General features: G+C 43.6%; 1 protein-coding gene across 4 annotated transcripts in view; it reads right to left on the bottom strand.

Annotated features, from left to right (window-relative positions):
• MTA1 (metastasis associated 1) overlaps positions 1 to 22,023 on the bottom strand; it is a 65,590-nt gene that overhangs the window by 29,979 nt on the left and 13,588 nt on the right. For 3 of the 4 annotated variants that reach the window (XR_014011045.1, XM_081206358.1, XM_081206360.1), the window contains exons 2-10: positions 21,642 to 21,709; positions 19,115 to 19,208; positions 15,102 to 15,228; positions 14,905 to 14,968; positions 12,641 to 12,758; positions 11,013 to 11,115; positions 5,220 to 5,319; positions 4,114 to 4,302; positions 780 to 854 (exon numbers count right to left, since the gene is read on the bottom strand). Coding sequence is in view for 3 of the 4 variants with exons in the window: in XM_081206358.1 (XP_081062484.1) it covers positions 780 to 854; positions 4,114 to 4,302; positions 5,220 to 5,319; positions 11,013 to 11,115; positions 12,641 to 12,758; positions 14,905 to 14,968; positions 15,102 to 15,228; positions 19,115 to 19,208; positions 21,642 to 21,709 (938 nt within the window). In the remaining variant the exon portion in view is untranslated. Of the gene's footprint in view, positions 1 to 779; positions 855 to 4,113; positions 4,303 to 5,219; positions 5,320 to 11,012; positions 11,116 to 12,640; positions 12,759 to 14,904; positions 14,969 to 15,101; positions 15,255 to 19,114; positions 19,209 to 21,641; positions 21,710 to 22,023 lie in introns of all 4 variants that reach the window. The other variant, XM_081206359.1, reaches the window with a different exon arrangement.

The raw sequence follows: 22,023 nt of genomic DNA, 5'->3' as shown, positions 1-22,023 counted from the left end.
GTAGGTTAGGCTAAGAGATGGTGACTGGCCCAGGGTCACCAAGTGAGCTTCATGGCTGAGTGGGGATTCAAACCCTGGTCTCCCAGGTCCAAAACTCTAACCATCACACTACACTGTGCTTGGGGGTTCATGTGTAGATCAGGTATACCGTATTTTTCGCTCTATAAGACGCACCTAGTTTTTAGAGGAGGAAAACAAGGAAAAAAATATTCTGAATCAAATGTTGTTGAAGAGGCTTTGCTATTCTGGCTTCACCAAAAGCAATGCAGCCTGCATTCGCTCCATAAGACGCACAGACATTTCCCCTTACTTTTTAGGAGGGGGAAAGTGCATATTGTAGAGCAAAAAATACGGTATATGCATGTTCCTACAGACACATGTAACCATAAGACTTCAAATAATTTATCTGCTAAGACAGTGGGAAAATATTGAATTCCATTGCGAAGTTTCAATAATAAGAAAATGGGTAAGAAACAGCTAATTAAAAACATACTGAACACAATAGTTTTTTGTTAGTCTCAGTGGCAAATGACCCTCCTATGCTTTTTCCAGAAGAGATCTCTGAGTTGGAGAGATCCACCCAAAGTCAATCCATACAATAATACCTTAATGAGACATCTGGCAGTCATGTTCACCCACTCAAAAAGGAGTTACAAGTTTCAAATCATTCATCAAATGTCAGCAAAACTGAGTATATAGGATTATAATGACTACTACAATAGATTGCAATTAGAAGTTAGAAGCATCTGTTTTGAGAAATGTAACTACATTGTTCTTACCTGTTGAACATATCGATCTGTTGTTTTCCACATATAGTAGTACTCAATTATGCTGGTTAAGGACTTCCATGGAAGCTAAGAACACGTATAAACAAAACCAAAAAAAGCCCATGAGGTGTCAAATCTACATCATCCTGGGAACAAAAGACTTTAATAGCAAAAAGTCAGAACTCAGAAGTTCCCAAGCATATGGCTACCCAACTGCCACAAAGCTAGATGTTGAAGAAGTGAGTTAACTCTTCTTTATCGAGCTTTGTACAACCCCCTTCACCTTCCCCATGCTGCAATTAGGCTTAAAAAACACCAGTGAAAGCTGTTTTTATCAACCTAGTTGCTGTGCAAGGATGTACTGCAGAGCCAAACTTGGGTGGTTTCAGTCCCAGTATGGAGGCCCTATGGGCTGCATCTCACACATAGTCGTATGATTTCCAACATGCCTCAGGTACAATGTTCTAGATGATGTTAGAAACAAGTACAATGTCTAATCTGTTCCAGCTTCCTAAGACTAAACCTTTAAAGCCTTGATCACCATTGGCTTTTCACAATGCATTTCCAGCTGGGGAAATGGTGTCAGAACTCATAGAATCCTAAAATCTTAAGAGCTGGAAGCAACCCCGAGGTTCATCCAGTCTAACGCTCTGCAATGAAGGAATCTCAACTAAAGCATCCCTGATAGATGGCCATCCAACCTGTTTAAAAACCTCCAAGGAAGAAGAGTCCACCATCTCCCTAGGAAGACCTTTCCGCTGTCGGACACCAACTGAGAGCCAGTGTGGTGCAGTGGTTAAGAGCAGTGAACCCGTAATCTGGGGAAGCAGGGTTCGCATCTCCGCTCCTCCACATGCAGCTGCTGGGTGACCTTGGGCCAGTCACACTTCTCTAAAGTCTCTCAGCCTCACCTCACAGAGTGTTGGTTGTAGGGAAGGAAGGGAAAGGAGAATGTTAGCCTCTTTGAGACTCCTTAAAGGGAGTGAAAGGCGGGATATCGAATCCAAACTCTTCTTCTTCTTCTTCTTCTTCTTCTTCTTCTTCTTCTTCTTACTGTCAGAAAGTTTTTCCTGATGTTTAGTCGTTTCTTGTACCTTGAAGCCATTGGTCGGAGTCCTACCCTCCAGAGCAGGAGAAAAGAAACTAGCTCCATCTTCCATGTGACAGCCCTTTAGATATTTGAAGATGGCTCTCATACCTCCTCTCAGTCTCCTCTTTTCTAGGCGAAACATATCCAGCTCCTTCAACTGTTTCAGGCCCTTGATCATCCTGGCCGCCCTCCTCTGCACACCTTCCAGAAGATGGTGAGACAAACCTCTCCTTCTTTGGAGGTTTCTAGAATCATAGAATCATAGAGTTGGAAGAGACCACAAGGGCCATCGAGTCCAACCCCCTGCCAAGCAGGAAACACCATCAGAGCACTCCTGACATATGGTTGTCAAGCCTCTGCTTAAAGACCTCCAAAGTAGGAGACTCCACCACACTCCTTGGCAGCAAATTCCACTGTCGAACAGCTCTTACTGTCAGGAAGTTCTTCCTAATGTTTAGGTGGAATCTTCTTTCTTGTAGTTTGGATCCATTGCTCCGTGTCCGCTTCTCTGGAGCAGCAGAAAACAACCTTTCTCCCTCCTCTATGTGACATCCTTTTATATATTTGAACATGGCTATCATATCACCCCTTAACCTCCTCTTCTCCAGGCTAAACATGCCCAGCTCCCTTAGCCGTTCCTCATAAGGCATCGTTTCCAGGCCTTTGACCATTTTGGTTGCCCTCCTCTGGACACGTTCCAGTTTGTCAGTGTCCTTCTTGAACTGTGGTGCCCAGAACTGGACACAGTACTCTAAACCAGTGTTTCCCAACCGGTGTTCCGCGGCACACGAGTGTGCCGTGAGACATCGGCTGGTGTGCCGCGAGATGCCTGGAGGGAGGCGGGCGAGTCGGGCGGCGAGAGGCGGGGCGGCGGCGGCGAGGAGAGGCCGCGCCTCCTGCTGCTGCCTGGCGCTCCTCCTCGCAGCCGGCAGCGCTGCCTGGGCGCCTCCGCGCGACTCTGCCTCGCTGGGTTTGGTCTCCCAGCAGAGACGGGTCACACGCGCACCTCCCTCCCTCCCTCAGCCTGCGCGGAGGGAGAGCCAGAGAGAGGCATCGCTCCTGCGCGGCGGGAGAGGGAGCAGCCGGAGCGATGCCCCAAACGAGCTGAATTCCGAGCGAGGGACTGAGGGGGGAGGGAAAAAACTTTCACTTTCGTGCGTCCCTCCCGGCGTGACGCTGTGCGCTGACGTCACGGGGCGGGGCTTTAATGGTGGTGTGCCGCGAGATTTTTTTTCAGTAAACAGGTGTGCCGTTGCCCAAAAACGTTTGGGAAACACTGCTCTAAACAGAGGTTGAATAGCCATCTGTTATGGATGCTTTAGTTGAGATTCCTGGATTGCAGGGGGATTTTAGGATTCTATGAGTTAAATTGTGGTGCTCAGAATTGGACTCAGTATTCCAAGTGTGGTCTGACCAAGGGAGAATAGAGTGGTACTATTACTTCCCTTGATCTGGACACTAGACTTCTGTTGATGCAGCCTAGAATGGCATTAGCTTTCTTTGCTGCTGCATCACACTGTTGACTCATGCTAAGCTTGTGGTCCCTATATCCTTTTCACATGTACTACTGGTAAGCCAGGAGTCTTCCATCTTATATTTGTACAGCTGATTCTTCCTTCCTAAGTGCAGAAACTTACATTTGTCCCTAGTGAAACTCTTTTTGTTAGTTTGGGCCTAGTTCTCCAATCTGTTAAGCTTATTTTGAATTATGATTCTGTCTTCTGTGACATTAGCTACCCCTTCCAGTTTGGTGTCATCTGCAAATTGGATGAGCAGCCCCTCAAATCCTTCCTTCAAGTCATTTATAAATATGTTGAACAACAATGAACCCAGGACAGAACCCTGCAGCGCCCTACTTCTAACTTTTTTTCAGGATGAGGATGAACCACTAATGAGTAGTCTTTGGGTTAAGTCAGTCAACCAGCTACAAATCTACCTAACGGTTACATTGTCAAGCTCACATTTTACCAACTTCCTTGCAAGAATATCATGGGGGACGTTGTCAAAAGCCTTACTTAAATCAAGATGCGCTATGTCCACAGCATTCGGCTTATTCCCCAAGCATGTAACTCAGTATCCCTAAACTATAGCAGCAATTTGGAAATGGCATGGGACACATGGAGAAGAGAATTTGCCACTGCACAAATGGAAGATGTTCTGCTTACACACTTTTTTAGTTGAATACTGCCCTAATTCCTTTAACTGGAGAATGCTGTCCACGATTTTCTAGATGTGCAATGCCGTTTGCCTACTTACAAAATCTTGCTGAATATCAGTAAAATCCTTTCCATATTTTTCAAGGGCTTCTTCAAAGAGATTTGCCTCAGAAGCAGACCATTCCTCCATTTCATCCCTGCACAAGACAGGCCCACCCTGGGGCACAAGGGCAGAAATTGCCTTGGAAATGTCATAGATGTTTTTGTGCAAAGTATCCATGGCATGGAACTACATAAAACAAACCAAATACAAAGTGTAAAAAAAGAAGTTCCCACTACATAAAAAAATGCACCACATTTCAAAATAAAAAGCTATGAATGAAACTAGGGGACTGATACATATCAGGGGGCTGTTTGATGTTTTATTATGTTTTTATATGTGCTGTAAGCCACCCAGAGTACCTGGGAAAACCCAGAAGGATGGGCAGGGTAATGCTACTGGAAGGAATATATTATTATTATTATTATTATTATTATTATTATTATTATTATTATTATTATTATTATTATTATTATCATCATCATCCTCCGCTAATGCTGGCATGAGGAATATTTTTGGCTCCACAGGCCAAATCCTTACCAGGCCAAATTTGACAGGTGGGTGGCGAAATCACCCAGCGTCACAATGACATCTGGTCAGGACTCCAAAGTTGCTGCTAAAACAAAGCTCTCCCCCCCCCCCCTTGTTTTAACATGGGCAAGGTACTGCTTAAACTAAGGAAGAAACCTTCACTGGAGCAGTGGTTCAATGGTTTGCACTGAACTTCCCAACTGGACAGGATTTAACCACCCGGTGAACACCAATGAGTAGGGATTAAATTCTGTTGAACTGGTACAGGAAACCCCTTCCCAATTAATAAACTCCACATCAGTCATACAAATCATTTAAATAAGCATTGTAAATGATCACAAGCTTAAAAGTTACTATGTACATCCTAGATTTTTTGTGTGTGTTATAGATTCACAGCTCCAATTGGCTCCTAACTGAACTGTCTCTTAAGCACACAACCGACACCAATGTAAAATGCTTCAGGACTCTTCCAGTGTTTTCAAACTGATATATTACTCTCTTTGTGCCTTTATGCTATAGAGGTATTACTTTTAACTGAAAATCCAGCATTAGGATTTATTTTCTTAAATTCTTACCAGTGTGATATCCCTAGATGCTGCTGCAGCACTCATGTGTAAGCTTGGCTGCCGAACAGAACTGCTGCAGTCTAGAGCGCGAGCAAATGTACCCACAGAGCTAAAAAAAATGAAGAGAAGGTTGACATTCCGTGCAAGAAAACACACACAAAGCGAAGAAAGTAACAAGTTTACAGCAAGCACTTTCAAAAACAATTTCGTATGTATCATTTATTTGTACGAGGGGAAAAAGCATTTTTGCTACATTTTCATTGACTTCAATGATAATACACATTTTCCCCACACATAGTAGTGACCGTTGCCCACCCCCTCTCAATTTTGTCATCGCAGAAAACTGTCTACCTTTATCTGGGGAAAATAAGTAGTGTGTGTACCGGAATCTAAGACAGATGTCACAAATGCCATGTTTCAGCTCACTCCCTCATCAGGTTAGGAACTTATTTAGATGACAAAGTCAACATTGTAGGAACCAAGAAGAGAAATCGTGTCCATCGTCACAGCTATACTGGGTTCACAGATGGCTGCTGCAAATTTTTTTTATTATTCATTTTTGCATACCCCAAAAGGATGGAAATTTGCTACATCAACTTTATTCCATTTGAGATTCCCTCAGAAGGAAAACATTTAAATGCAGGTTGTCAGTACGAAACTTGCCCTCACCACTCTTTAGCAAACGTCATGTGTCATGTAGCATCGCTGAGTCCAGTGAACCATGGGAGCTACGACTCAGAATCTACAACATGCATAATGGTGTCAGTGAAGTACGCTCACAGTCAACCATACCTGCTGGAATTGTACTAATGAAAACTAGGAATCTGTTTAACAAAGGACAGCTGCTGAAATCAACACTTCCTATAAATGTATTTTCCATCAACTTTCACGGTGTTTTAATCCTACAGTGCAACATTCCAAAAGCCTCAATGGCCAGTGGTTTTGCTACAATTATTTTACGCACATTTAGAGATCACTAAGAAATTCATACAAGATACAAGTTGAAAGTGAAACCCTTTCTTCATCATCAAGTGAAAAAAGCACAAGCATTATCAAGCAAAAAAAAAATACCTCCAGCAGCTCGCTATAAAGGCAGTTAAAAGTGTCATTTGAATATGAGTCATTTGACTCATTCAGTGCAATACCAGTTGACAGAGAAGAATGAGATCTAATAGCTGCTGAGGCACATTATCATCCTAAGCAAGGCAGGAGGAAGAAGTAGAAGTTGTATGTTTTTATCTGCATGTGGAGACTGTGCAAGAAGACAGTCTTTTCTTAACATAATACTATAACGTGAGCTAACGGTGCTATTTTACATTGAAAGTGTGTACAGTCTGAACAATGTACTTGAAAGATGAAGGTGTTAGCCATCCCTTGAAAAGCACAAGCTTCATGGCAACCACTGTTTAAGCACCAAATAAATACAATTCTTCTGCTACTAATCTTCCAAACTGTGAGAAATAGGAAAGTTGTGCAAGCAGAACACCACCACTTGGATAGTCATATATAAGCCAGTGATTGCTGGTTGTGATATATTGGTTAGACAAGATTCTGTTCACTCTGGGAGAGCAGCCCACTTTGTTTTGGGTAGATACAAAAGCCCTATTTTGACATACTAGTTGTAAATCCCAATCAGCATAATATTGTAGACTTGACGGCTGTGACAGCGGTTGAGATACTTCTCAGTTCTATACCCTTCTCAAACACCAAACCAGGGATCTTGCATTGCTGTTTCCTTATCAACTTTTGCTGGGGGAGAGACAGAGGTATGTTGATCATATATAGAGACTTTATTCCCTTTTTTGGTGCCACATTTCCTTATAGGCTTTTGACACTCTTCTAGAATTTTCATCCAGCATATTGAATACATTCTAATACTTCCTCTTCCTTTGTGATATACTTGGTCCATTGAAATAGTAAGTTAATGTCTTTCTCCTCCCTCTGCTCCACTCTAGGCAGGGAAGTCTCATTCTCTTGAGTATGGCACTTGGCCAGCTCATTCACCTGTTTTAACATGAGATCATCTAATAGCTCCCTTCGCTCCACTGGTTGCATCCTACCAGCAGCTAGTGCGTTTTCAGCCAAAGCCATCTCCATGGCCAGATTAATGACACATTATCCCCAATTAGCCTCTTGCGCTGCACCCCTGTAGTCAATATAGACAAGACTGGCGGCTGGAGATTGAGATGTAGGTTCACTGCCAGCTACTTCATCCCTCGGGGGAAGAAGCTTGTAATTTTATTTTGTCTTCTTTATCTAACATGTGAAACATTTTCAGATACAAGTGGTGCTCCCTGTTTCTCGTACCCTTGTGTAGTAAGACCTGCGACTCCAGGTTATACACACAGAGGGCTTCTCTGAAGTGCTTGGCTCATAGCCTCAGGCTCTTCCGCTCTGTCCTTCAATGTCCTCTTACTTCAGGGTGGGAGAGCGGGTGGACCCTTACCTATTTTATTCAAAATCTAGGTGCTTAGCTCATCTTCAGGGTAAGCCAGAAAAGTTATTGAGATGATGAATATCCGTGTGCTATACTGGTTTTCAGAACTTAAAACTCCAAAAGACTCTGCACGACTATGGACTCCCAGCCAGAAACTTGTATCTTGCAGTTAATAGAGATTAATTTTAATTAATTAATGTCTGTTATTTATATGCCACTCTGGACAGCTTCCAACAAAATACAGTGGTGCCTCGCAAGACGAAAAGAATCTGTTCTGTGATTCTCTTCGTCTAGCGGTTTTTCGTCTTGCGAAGCAAGCCCATTGAAGGATTAGCGGATTAGCGCTATTAGCGGCTTTTAACGGCTTATCTGCTGATCGGATCATCTGATAAGCGGCTTAGCGGCTTAGAAAAAGGGGGGGAAAGGGAAAAAACCAGCAGGAACTCGCAAGACATTGTCGTCTTGCGAAGCAAGCCCATAGGAAATTCGTTTTGCAAAGCACCTCCAAAACGGAAAACTCTTTCGTCTAGCGAGTTTTCCATCTTGCGAGGCATTCGTCTTGCGGGGCACCACTGTAAAACCCTTTTGTGTTACTGTAAAAGAAGATAAGGCAAATATGCTCAATACCCAGCCGTTAGGACTGCTGAGTCAATTGCAACATTTTAAATATGTTAAATATATATATATATATATATATATATATATATATATATATATATATATATGCTTTCGTAGATTTTCACGGGTACAGGAATGCAGGTTTTGGTGTCTTCGGGTGTCTTCCCGTGTAAGAGTTGGGGTGTCTAGGCGACGTTTCGACGAGGTCTCACTCGTCATCTTCAGGCTGGTGCTTTCGGCTTCTTGTTCCAGTAACAAGAAGCCGAAAGCACCAGCCTGAAGATGACGAGTGAGACCTCGTCGAAACGTCGCCTAGACACCCCAACTCTTACACGGGAAGACACCCGAAGACACCAAAACCTGCATATATATATATATATCAAATGAGCTCAAAACAAACACTCTCACAGTCATCCAGCTGGAATCCCACTTGGGCAGCCATTGTATGATATGAAACAACTGCCTCAGACAACAGCAGCGCCATAGTGACTAATCCGGCACTGTACAGGCAACAACCGTTTTGCGCACGTTCAAAGCATGCACAACCGTGCACACGTGCATCACCGCAAACCCAGAAGTGGCAGGAAAAGGGGAAGGGACCAGAATGGGGTGGGCTTGTAAGTCTCTGCCACTGCACACAAGGACCTGGAACGCAACTCCCGCACAAATTGAGTGTTGCCTGTATTGTATTGTGTGAGATTGGTCAGATCTCGGCCACTTCCAAACTTCTATTCTTTTCAGAAGAGATTACACCGATATTTTGAAAGTAATATTGCACCACTATGCATGGCCTATTTTGATAACTTCATTGTGTGGCTGCTCAGTCCAAGCAAAGAATCAGATTCTGATGCTATCGAACACTGAATCAATGCAACAAAGCTGTTGCATTTAGAAATGATGTCTGCAAAGCAAGAAGGAATGTGGCTAAAGAACTCTTGCTGCATCTCCCATTGATTTTCATACTGCTTCCATAACTTGAGGAAGAACGCACAAGTGAAGTCAATATACTCTGTGCTTTATCAGGGATGAATAACTAGCATGAGAATCAGAATGCCAGAAATGTGCCAAATTCAGCAACTGTCCTGTGTTAAATGATTGCCTATGTGCACATTTCTAGCAGGCATATTTATGTTTTGATGTAGGTTCGTAGATTACAAGTCGTTACCTCCTCTGCTTTGCTGGACTCCATGCTGCCAGCAGCTCCACCGAAACATTTGCTTAAGTGTGAGTCTTTTATCAGCTCCATCTGAGGTTTTCATGTCAAAGTAATCTGAAAACAGAACACAACTGATGTAGCAATTTTGCACATCTTTTGGTTATGTAATAATGAAGAATTGTGTAACGTGACCATAATTTTTTTAAATCCAGTGTGACTATCACCTTAGTTCATGCAACGCTGGTTTCTAACCCAGGTGGCGGATTGAAATATTGACCAAAATTTTAATTCAAAACCGTCATCTTGTCTTCCAATATGATGGCTTATACACACTACTTGCCGGAGTGACAAAATGACTTCTTTGGCATTCACTGCTTGTGGCAATGAGTTCTGTACAGAATGTATACCTTGACCTTTTTGTTTACCACTACCAGAGGGAAAAGGAGGACCTCTGCTTATTTATCTCATGTAACCTCATTTTTAGTTCTCCCCCAAGTTGATGAAATTCATTTTCATGAGCTTGAAACCTGAAGAAAATCACAGTTTAAGAAGTGAGAATATACAAAATCAGTGCCTAAATGTGGAATAAGGCACCTATCGCATGTTTAAACCTTACTAGAGGCCTATGCCTAGAGCAAGTTGAATTGCCATCAGGGAATCCAAAAAAAGGTACTAGCAACTGATGAATACACTTTTCTGTCCAAGTACCATTTGCTAACATTTGTTTGTTTTCCTTCAAGGACCTCTGTGATGCTCATGATGCCCATGCTCTTCAAAGCACATATCAATCTCATGCCATACAAGGACAATGCTCTATAAAGCCAATGACAGAACTCAACAACAAGGGACTGCATCAGATGAAGTCTAATGCCCTCAAGACAGTTCTCCAAACATCTTGCTTTACATCTATATGCTACTTCCTTGTCTCAGGCCTGACTGCAACTCCCATCTCCTTTCCTTCTAATTATTTCATATGCCACACACCTGAAAACTATTGCTAACTGAATGTTCACACCTGCATGAAGGATACAGAAAAACCACTACCAGTCTTTCAAATCAACAGAATCAGGAAAGGTCAGAGCAAATATTTGCTATTGCGAGGATTTCCATTCACAAATGGTTTTAGAACAGCAGCAAGTTGAAGAATGAAAATTTGCCTCCTTCGGTCAAGTATCATTTGCAATATACCTATATTCATTCCTCCATGTGGGAAGTATCCGCACCACCCAATCCGATGCATGCAAGTGCTACAAGCCATACATTTAAAACTCAGTAACAACTTCCAAAAAGCTTGCAATGAAGACATTATTAATGTTGACTATATCATTAACGATCAGGACACGGCCTTAGTACAGAGACCGCCCTTGTGCAAACTTACTGAACATTTGGGGACACAGTGGAAGAGATCAGTGAATTATCTGCTTTACTAGCAAATCAAATCATTGCTAATGAATGACTCAATCCCAAAACAATGGTATATAAACATTAAGATTATAATTACCATAATGATGCAACGGCAAACAAAACAGTATAATCAGAAAGCGGGGGAATAACCAGATTAAGACGCAAATTGTGGTGTTTTTCTCCTTACCGTGCTACTACAAGGAACTGATCTATCTGTTTGTCTATTAGTGGATTAAATGCTTCCCAAACTTTTGTTTCAAGTTTTGATTGGTCTCTGCCATCATCTTCACCTAAACAAATTCAAATAAAAAAAGGGTTTATCTAGGCAATCTGGCAAAACAAATAGCGTACTGATGAGGAGCTTGCCTTCCACAAATCTTGGAAACTACAGAAAACATTTAACGTTCACTGGTGAAAAATGCTACGGTTGTCTCTTTTGTAGTATTGCCAAGAAGAGTTTACCTCCGCAGAATAACATGAGTGAAAAGTACACATCCAACTATCCAGCGCTTCATATGCCAGCCCCATTTCCCCAAAGAACCCACTTAATTCCCATGTACACAAAAGCTTTGGAAATACAGAACCATTAGGTATCTCCTGCTCAAAGTGAACAAAAAATGGCAGTTCTGATCCAAAAAAAGAGCTGACCACACCTGCTGATCTTTTAAATGAGATCCCACTCCCTGACAAGGAGAATGACAACAAAGGCAAGCTTGCTATTGGAGCAACAAACTTTGCAGAATAGTACAGTGGTCCGAGAGACAGAATGCAGGAGTGTTCCTGATTTGTCTCTCTCCTCCTCTCTTGTGCAGCAGAGATGAATTTAAGATTGTGATGCGTCATGTCCGCCCCTCATTCACAAAAAACTGCTGGCTAATAACACAAGAGGGGAGAAGTCAAAAGAACCCTCCTGACAGGAAGGCTGAGTTAGCGAACTCTCTGTGCTAGCTCCATTCCCTGCGAGCCCCGGGTGCTAGGTGCCACCAGAGGAAGTCTCATGCTGGTAAAAAGTGCCAGGGAAAAGAAAAGGGGGGGGGGGAAACCACAAGAAAAACACAGCAGATCTGCAGACTTACAGGAAAAGGAAGCTAAAGAAAGGACACCCTTCTTTAACCTAACAATGATGATATGATGATGATGATGATGATGATGATGATGATCAAGAAGACAGATAAACAACATACACAGAAGAGGATTTAAGGCAAGGCAGAAAAAGGTAAAGACAAAACAAAAACCATTTCAAGAGTGAACAAATGCTAAGTTCTGCCTAGAACATAGGACCCAACCGACCTGACTAGAGGCAGGGAAGATCTGGAGGGTGGAATAGCTCCTCCCCAAGCAAAACACTTGAAGGGGGCTGCATATCCTTGTCCAGTGGGAGGTGCCATCCTATTAACTGAATGTCCTCCAGTCCAAAAGTTTTTTTGTGTTTTTTAAAGAGTGTTCCATATAATTTATTCCGAATTTTTCAGATTTAAGCTTAGTGTAAAGTTGAATCTGAATTTTAAATGTCTGTGTTTCTTATTCTGGAATTATTTTAAAATGCTGGAAGCTGCTGTGAAACATTTTAGAAAAACACTACACAGTAAAAGTATTTTAACAGAGGTAAACCAAGATCAAGTCCCATTACAGAAACTATGTATGTTTGGACAGCATGAAAGGACTAGTTAGTGTAACACATCATGGGATATAGAGGCTGTGAGAGCATTCCGCAGTTCCTCAAACAAAAACCTTAGAGCCCAACAGTTCCCCAAACCTTCCACAACACAACATGAATTCTTTATGGATTCATGCAGAAATCAAAAATGAAACTACCTTCTTTCAGTAAGTCTGTTACATCAGCCTGGTATTTGTTTCCAACTCTGATTTCTCCCTTATCAGCTAGAAGAGTCTTCTGCTGTGGATCATATACCAGTGAATAAAAAAAGAAGTCCTGGGGACAGGAAGGGAAGTAAAAATTATAGCATTTCCAACCACTTGAATCATGAGTATAGAGCCACTCCTAACAATTTTTGCACCATCAAATGACAACAGAGAACCTGGTGGTGAGAAATCAAATGCATATAAAGTATGTAGTCATGAAAAAAATAAAAATTACCTTTTACAAATTATCATTTTAGGAAGGAGACAGCAATGTGCACCAAATACATTGGGAAATGCAGGTGTGTATTGTGAAAGTAAAATTTAAGTCGCTAGGCAGGATGTTCCAATCCAGGATCTCCAAGGTAGTATTCTCAGAAATGCTACCTGTTCCATGTTTGGAGTCAGCTAGATATAGCTGTGCAGGCACCAGAAAACCATTTGACCAAAAACGATGAGCTCTACTCGACGTGAAATGAAACAGATTGCTGGCACTTAATGGCAGAAAAATTGCAGAATATTGTGGGGTTACACAGTCCTGCTGGCTCCCCTGAACTTGTTTCTCCATTTCTTGGTTCCTCAAACTTCACTCTACAGTGGTTGTGCAAAGCATGCTTGGGCAAGCATGCCTAGCTACTATCATCAATGAATTAAATTGACTCTCATTTATGGAGAGAAGCAGTAGGATACAAACACTTCGACACCTGCTCCATTTGCCAACATAGGCACACACTTCTATTTGGCACCTAATCAACTGGTTGTTCTTTTCCATTTCTTCAGGTTAGGACATTTTGGCACTCCAGTTTTGCACTTGGCACTAAAGTTCCTTATTCAGTTTTGCAGGCCAGTGGCGTAGCGTGGGTTGTCAGCACCCGGGGCAAGGCAAGTAATTTGCGCCCCCTAACCCGTGGATTTGCGCCCCCTAACCCTAACCCCCAGATGTTGCGCCCGGTGCAGCCGGCCCCCCCTGCACCGCCCACGCTATGCCACTGTTGCAGGCAACCTCTCATTTGCTCCTTAACTCTGTCCCTTCTACATTGTGTCCCATACCTCTGATCAGTTAGCATTTCCACTTTTTGTTATGGAAAAATCCCTCTCTCCTTTAGACAAGGCGTCAACCTTGCTTATCGTAAGAGAACTTCCTCCCTCATAAAGCCTCACCTTTAAGTTAACGTACCTAGGAGACCGCATGACTCCATTTGCAGACTGATTTCTAAGAGATGTTCATGAATGTACCAAATATACCAGAGATGTTCAAGAAATGCCAAATAGACTATTTAAAGAATTGCCTTCATATGCAACACTAAGAAGTTATGCCGAAACAAACTACATGGGAGTCTAAACGTTTATAGAAGCTCCGTCACAGCTCCTGAAGCCTCAGAAAAGACGAAAGTAGTATCTTAGAACTTTATATTTTACAAAAAGTGAAATACACTAGACAACTCCCAGCCATGCCCACCTGTAAATTAGGTGGTATTTCTTCATAGTACGATCCCAAGATGGTGGTAATACTGTCCCACTTCAGAGCATTATTATAGACCATGACTTGGTCATTGTGGTCCCAGAAGCCACTGCACATTGTGCTCCGCCACAGCTTCCTGGTTTGAAACAAACCACAGTTTGCCATTACATCTGAATCGAACAAACTATGGTTTGCTTTTTTAGAAAGGCAGAAGCCACCTTCAAACCATGGTTTCTAATTCTCGTTTAGAGGCAAGCTACGATTTGCACACACCACAGTTGGTGCAGTTTGGATGCCACAGCAAAGGGCTATGAACCCGAAAATCAAGGAGGAAGGTGGAGCATGCCATTTGGTCCTGAGCCTAGGGCTTGCTGATCGGAAGGTCGACGGTTCGAATCCCCGTGACAGGGTGAGCTCTCGTCCCAGCTCCTGCCAACCTAGCAGTTCGAAAGCACGTCAAAGTGCAAGTAGATCAATAGGTACCGCTCCAGCGGGAAGGTAAACGGCGTTTCTGTGCGCTACTCTGGTTTCGCCAGAAGCGGCTTAGTCATGCTGGCCACATGACCAAGGAAAACTGTTTGCAGAAAAACGTCAGCTCCCTTGGCCAGTAAAGCGAGATGAGCACCGCAACCCCAGAGTCGTTCGTGACTGGACTTAACTGTCAGGGGTCCTTTACCTTTTAAACATTGGACAAGTGCTTTAAACAAGTGTGGCAAAACAACTTGGAAGATTTTCAGTTTCATATATGTGTGCCTACCTCACGTTCCAGATAGGATTTAAGGGATTCTGTTTCATTTAAGAGTGTAACACTGCATTTGCCTCTAAAAAAAAGAAAGAAAAATAAGAAGAGAAAAAAGGGCATTTGGAACGCCTGCATTACATAAAATACAAATATGTTCTTAGGTTTATTAATAATCATTATACAAAAATTATACTTAATTATTCAGTCCACACCTAATATGAGTGGCTGGTAAGGATTCCAATTGACGTGAGAGAAACAGTTCTCGGTGTCGCAGCTGATGTTTCTGTTTCTCTGGTAAATCAATCTTTTCTGGGTTTTCCATCTCTTCTTCCATTTCTCCTAGTTGAAGATGAAATAACATTAATCTGTGAAGACGGTTGAAATAGTACTTCAATGCACTGCCAGATGCAATTTTTACATTTAAATTTAACTACCCAGCATAGCATCAGATCATTCTTGTAACAGAACACTGCTAAATGGCCACCTTTTTTTAAAAAAAAAAGGTGCAACCCTGTTATCTCCTGCTACAGGTCATGATTTGCATGTGCATTCTAGGGATGCAAAGAAAGTAGAATTAGTGAACTCACTGCATAATTTGTGAACTACCTTGGTCTCATGGTTACTGGGCTAGGACATGCCCAAAAGATTGTCATTCAATACACTAAAGGAGGCATCAGATGTTGACATAATCAAGCAGCTGCTAAGGCCTAGAGCCCAACCACTTCAACAGAAATCCTATTTCACCACTTTTTCTAGGACTTATTGAAAGCATAGTAGTTGCCCACAGCTTCATTGCAGCTGGTGTGGCACCAAGCTGACAGACATGTAGACACTGTGACAGATCTATGCATGCACAGTCTAATCCCATGCAAGTTTACTCAGAAGCAAGTCCTGTCAGTTTAGCAGGAATATGGAAATTGAGATGGGTATAACCTATCAAAAGGAATAGACCAAACAGGAAGGGAGAAGTAGCATTATATGTAAAGGATGTGAAGAGATCCAAGACTTGGAACATGGAAGGCAGACTGAGAGCATAATGGTGAACATTTCAGAAGAGAGAAACAACAGTGACATTACTGTAGGTGTCTGCTATAGACCACCAAGACAGACTGAAGGTTTGGATGATGTCTTCCTAGAGCAGATTACCAAGCATTCAAAAAAGAGATATATATTAGTAATGGGAGACTTCAACTTCCCCATGATCTGTTGGAACTCAGCTCTGCCAAGAATGTGTTGTTGTTGTTGTTTAGTCGTTTAGTCATGTCCGAATCTTCGTGACCCCATGGACCAGAGCACGCCAGGCACTTCTGTCTTCCACTGCCTCCAGCAGTTTGGTCAAACTCATGCTGGTTGCTTCGAGAACAATATCCAACCATCTCGTCCTCTGTCGTCCCCTTCTCCTTGTGCCCTCCATCTTTCCCAACATCAGGGTCTTTTCCACAGAGCCTTCTCTTCTCATGAGGTGGCCAAAGTATTGGAGCCTCAGCTTCAGGATCTGTCCTTCCAGTGAGCACTCAGCGCTGATTTCCTTCAGAATGGAGAGGTTTGATCTTCTTGCAGTCCATGGGACTCTCAAGAGTGTCCTCCAGCACCATAATTCAAAAGCATCAATTCTTCGGCGATCAGCCTTCTTTATGGTCCAGCTCTCACTTCCATACATCACTACTGGGAAAACCATAGCTTTAACTATACAGACCTTTGTTGGCAAGGTGATGTCTCTACTTTTTAAGATGCTGTCTAGGTTTGTCATTGCTTTCCTCCCAAGAAGCAGGCGTCTTTTAATTTCGTGGCTGCTGTCACCATCTGCAGTCATCATGGAGCCCAAAAAAGTAAAATCTCTCATTGCCTCCGTTTCTTCCCCTTCTATTTGCTAGGAGGTGATGGGACCAGTGGCCAAGAATGTAGGGTCTGTCAAATTCCTCCATTGCCTCGCTGACAATTTCATTTCCCGAGGGTTGAAGAAGCAACAAGGGGATCATCTACCTTGGACCTGGTCCTCATCAACAGAGAGGAACCGATTGATGAAGTGGAAGTGCTGGAAGCCCTGGGAAAAAGTGATCATGTTCTCCTGGGTCTCATGATACAAAGCCAAAGGAAAGCTGAGGGTAGTTTGATATGCACTCTGGACTTTAAGGCCGATTTCAGAAAGCTTAAGGAACTACTGGGTGAGATCCCATAGTCAGAAATACTCAAAGAAAAGGAAGTCCAAGATGGATGGGGATTTCTTAAAGGTGAAATGTTGAAGGCAAAAAGGCAGAAAATTCCAACAAGAAGAAAAGTGGGAGGCATCTAGAAAACTGGTGTGGCTGCATAAGGAGTTTACAGATGAGCTGAGAGTTAAGAATGGCATGTATAAGAAATGGAAGAAAGGGAAAAAAATCACAAAGGAGGAGTATATGCAAGTAGCCAACAGTTGCAGGGGGGATGTCAGGCAGGCCAAAGCTCAGGATGAACTCTGACTTGCAAGAGAAGTTAAAAACAAAGGATTTTTCAGCTATATTTGAAGCAGGATGAAGAACAAGCAATTAGCAGGAGTAGTGGAAAAGACGAAGAAATGCGATTGGGTAACAGATAACAGCTCAACACCTACCGTATTTTTCGCCCTATAGGACGCACCGTCCCATAAGACGCACCTAGTTTTTTGGGGGGGAAATAAAGGGAAAAAAATTATTTCCCCCCCAGGCGCGGGGCTGGGGCAGCCCGAGCTTCCCCCGACCCCAGCCCCCAAACAGGCAGCTCTCTGCAAGCCGTGGGAGCCCAGCGGTGGCTCCCGCTGCTTGCGGAGAGGTCCGCGAAGCCTGGACGCGCTGATCTCAGCGCGCGCAGGCTTCGGCATGGAGGCAACTCTCCCCAAGCAGCGAGAGCGTTCCCGCTGCTTGAGGAGAGATCCACGAAGCCTGGACGTGCTGAGATCAGCGCGCGCAGGCTTCGGGATGCCTGCAACTCTCCCCAAACAGCGGGAACGTTCCCGCTGCTTGAGGAGAGATCCGCAAAGCCTGCACGCGCTGAGATCAGCGTGCGCAGGCTTCGGGATGCCGGCAACTCTCCCCAAGCAGCGGGAACGTTCCCGCTGCTTGAGGAGAGATCCGCGAAGCCTGCACGCGCTGAGATCAGCGCGCGCAGGCTTCGGGATGCCGGCAACTTTCCCCAAGCAGCGGGACCGTTCCCGCTGCTTGAGGAGAGATCCGCGAAGCCTGGACGCGCTGAGATCAGCGCGCGCAGGCTTCGGGATGCCGGCAATTCTCCCCAAGCAGCGGGAGCGTTCCCGCTGCTTGAGGAGAGATCCGCGAAGCCTGCACGCGCTGAGATCAGCGCGCGCAGGCTTTGGGATGCCGGCAACTCTCCCCAAGCAGCGGGAGCGTTCCCGCTGCTTGAGGAGAGATCCGCGAAGCCTGCACGCGCTGAGATCAGCGCGCGCAGGCTTCGGGATGCCGGCAACTCTCCCCAAGCAGCGGGAGCGTTCCCGCTGCTTGAGGAGAGATCCGCGAAGGCTGCACGCGCTGAGATCAGCGCGCGCAGGCTTCGGGATGCCGGCAACTCTCCCCAAGCAGCGGGAGCGTTCCCGCTGCTTGAGGAGAGATCCGCGAAGCCTGCACGCGCTGAGATCAGCGCGCGCAGGCTTCGGGATGCCGGCAACTCTCCCCAAGCAGCGGGAGCGTTCCTGCTGCTTGCCGAGAGATCCGCGAAGCCTAGAGAGTGAGAGGGGTCGGTGCGCACCTACCGCTCTCGCTCTCCAGGCTTCAGCGAAAGCCTGCATTTGCCCCATAGGACGCACCCACATTTCCCCTTCATTTTTGGAGGGGAAAAAGTGCGTCTTATAGGGCGAAAAATACGGTACTTTGCCTCTGTCTTCACCCAAAAGGAAAGCAATGCCCATCTGGTGATAACAGAATAAATGATGGAAGGAAGGAGCTGCAGCCCAAGACAGGAATAGTGGTGGTAAGGGAACACCTAGCTACTTTAAATGAATTCAAATCTCCAAGGCCTAATGAGCTGCCCCCAAGGGAGCTTGTGGATGTAATCTCAGAGTCTCTGAGAGAACCCCCAGGGTGGAACATGAGGAGTGGGGAGGGGGGAATCATTCTGTCTGGCATGCTTGAACATTTGTGCAGACAAAACAATTGGAAGAGCACAACACTGCGTTCCATCCAGCAGCTCCCTTTAGCATGTTATTTAAAACTAAGTAAACAGTTTATAATTTAAGTTAATAATATAGAAAGCTTACTTGCATGTTTGTCAGCCAGTACAATTAATGTGCTTGAGATGTCCCTCCGTCTATAGAAACACACCACTTTTGCTTCTACGTTTCCATTGGCTGTCTGTCATAGTGAGCAAAATAATAATAAAAATTTAATTTCAGGTGGGAAGCTTAAATGGTAGGCATATAAATGCTTTATTACTAACTACACCACAGAACACCAATACTAAAAACCAAAATGAAGCAGAATGCAAATTTTATAATACTCAATTTATCATGTACTTTGCAACCAAATGATTTCATTTTGATTAATTTTCTTTGCGTATTAGTACACACAATCATTAGTGAGTGAAGGAAAAAGGTCCGATGTAATATTCTAAACATCAAACTATATTCTGTTACTATAGATCTTAAGACAATTTTCTAATTAAAACCTAGAGATCAGCTCTGGGGGAAATCAGACACATTAACTTCAACCTGAACTGGAGAGTTACAGAGTTCCTACAGTTATCCATGCTGTCCGTTAACCTCTTGTTTTGGTTGCTTCAATTACTCATTTCGATTAATCATTATGAAATTATGAAAGGCACTAAGAATCACACAAATGGCCAGTTTTCAATGAAATTGATATAATATTTATACTATGTATAAGCTGCCATTGTACAGGGCTATTTATAGGACTGTCTATGAACAGGATTTACTTAAAGCAAACTTTTGTCATATATCTGAGTCAGCACTATGGACTTTTTATATTTATGCAATTATTTCATACAGTGGTACCTCGCAAGATGAATGCCTCGCAAGACGAATGCCTCGCAAGACGAAAGAGTTTTCCGTTTTTTGAGTCGTTCCGCAAGACGAATTTCCCTATGGGCTTGCTTCACAAGACGAAACGTCTTGCGAGTTCTTGCGAGTTTGTTTCCTTTTTCTTAAAGCCGCTAAGCCGTTAATAGCTGCTAAACCGTTAATAGCCGCTAAGCCGCTAATAGCCGCTAATAGCCGTGCTTTGCAAGACGAAAAAACCGCAAGACGAAGAGACTCGCGGAACGGATTAATTTTGTCTTGCGAGGCACCACTGTACTCAATTTTCAAATTCTATTACATTATCTTAATGCCCAGCTATAACCATATACAACTATAGCTGTTCGTATTCCTACAAGGGAAACTGAGCAGCATGTCCAAGTGAAATGAATGGGAAACATTTTTAAATGTGGCAGACACTTTCACTTCAAAATAGGACAATGAATAACCCCAAAGCAGCCGCAAAGTTATTTGCATATTTCTTGCATGACTGATGTCCAGAAGATTTTGGATTTCAGGACAATCCCACCACATGGGGAGGTATGTGCTGTGGAGGCGCTGCCTCTCCAGCATTTTGGTGAGACTCCTGAGCGTATCAGCACTAGTTTCCTTTGCGTTAGGTACAATCTGAGTTCTTTCCTTTTAGCTGGGATGGATTTAAAGGGAGGCTTAGACCACATTCTAGTCCATTGGGTGGGGTCTATGTCATCCTCCCATTGTTTTTTGATTATGTTGATGGGTTTTGTGGGATTTTGGAGCAGTATTTTGTATATTGTGGATACCATCCCCTTGCCGTGTCCCTTTGCTGTTAGGAGGAGGTTTTCAAAGATTATCATGGGCCTAGCTGCTGCTGACTTCACTACTGCAGGCGTGTCCAAAGTCCGTTTTGGGGGCCTAATCCGGCCCGCCGGTCAGTTTAATCCGGCCTCTGTAGCAGTTTATTTCTTAGGGTAAAATCCAAAAAAAAACTTCAATCCTAAAAAAAGGTTAACAACTTTGGTTGGCCCCCATGGCCCTTCACTTCATCAAATCTGGCCCTCTTTGAAAAAAGTTTGGACATCACTGCACTACTGTACAGTGGTAACTCTGCTTACGTACTTAATTCGTTCCGGAGGTCTGTTCTTAACCTGAAACCGTTCTTAACCTGAAGCACCACTTTAGCTAATGGGGCCTCCTGCTGCTGCCACGCCGCCGCCACCACGAGATTTCTGTTCTCATGCTGAAGCAAAATTCTTAACCCGAGGTACTATTTCTGGGTTAGCGGAGTCTGTAACCTGAAGCGTATGTAACCTGAAGCGTATGTAACCTGAAGCGTATGTAACCTGAAGCGTATGTAACCCGAGATACCACTGTATTGTTTAAGAAGGCATGTAAATGGTGGTGTGTCAGCCAGGGTATCTGGGTGTCTCCTAGTTTGTCTTGTATTTCTTGTGTCAATGTGGGTTTGTTATTTTTGTAAAAGTCTGCTAGGCGGCATAAGCCTTTGGTTTGCCAGGTTTTTATCTGGAAGTTTTGTGCTGCATGGCAGAATAGTGGGTGGTGGGCCAGGGGGATTAGTGGGGATGGGTTAGGGACAGTTTGCCTGCTTCTTCCTTCCATGTGCTGACCCCCTATTTCAATATTTTCTTTTATTCTACCACTTTACAAAAAGGTAACTGAGAGTTAGTTGAAAATTATAAAAACTGTTAGCAAAGCTAACAAGTACAGCCAATACCTTCAAAAGTCACTGAGTGCACTGGTGTGTGTTTTTTACCTTATTGAGTTCTTCTATTCTCCTTATCAAGTATGGATTACTTGAAGAGTTTTCAAAGTAGACATAATCTGGGGAGGGGGGAAAAAACCAATCTTGAAGTACAAGTTTTAGACACCTAAAGCTTATAAATAAGGAAAAATGACTACTTTTTTTTTTACCCACTCCCTCCCAGAGACACACATTCACCCCACCTTTAAAGATAGCTTGTTTGTGCCATCATCAAATGCACTTATATCCTCCCCAGTACCAATACTTGTGCATCACTCACTCCCCATGGGCTCAGGAAGTCATGACACATCAAATCCATTCCAACCCATATTCCTCCCCAAATTGCTCCCGCACTCATTGATTCTGGCCTACAGGCAGCTTAGCTTGGACCTGC

Source organism: Podarcis bocagei, assembly GCF_964188305.1.
Source record: "Podarcis bocagei genome assembly, chromosome: 8".
NCBI lineage: Eukaryota > Metazoa > Chordata > Lepidosauria > Squamata > Lacertidae > Podarcis > Podarcis bocagei.
This window is presented reverse-complemented; position numbering and strand designations above follow the sequence as displayed.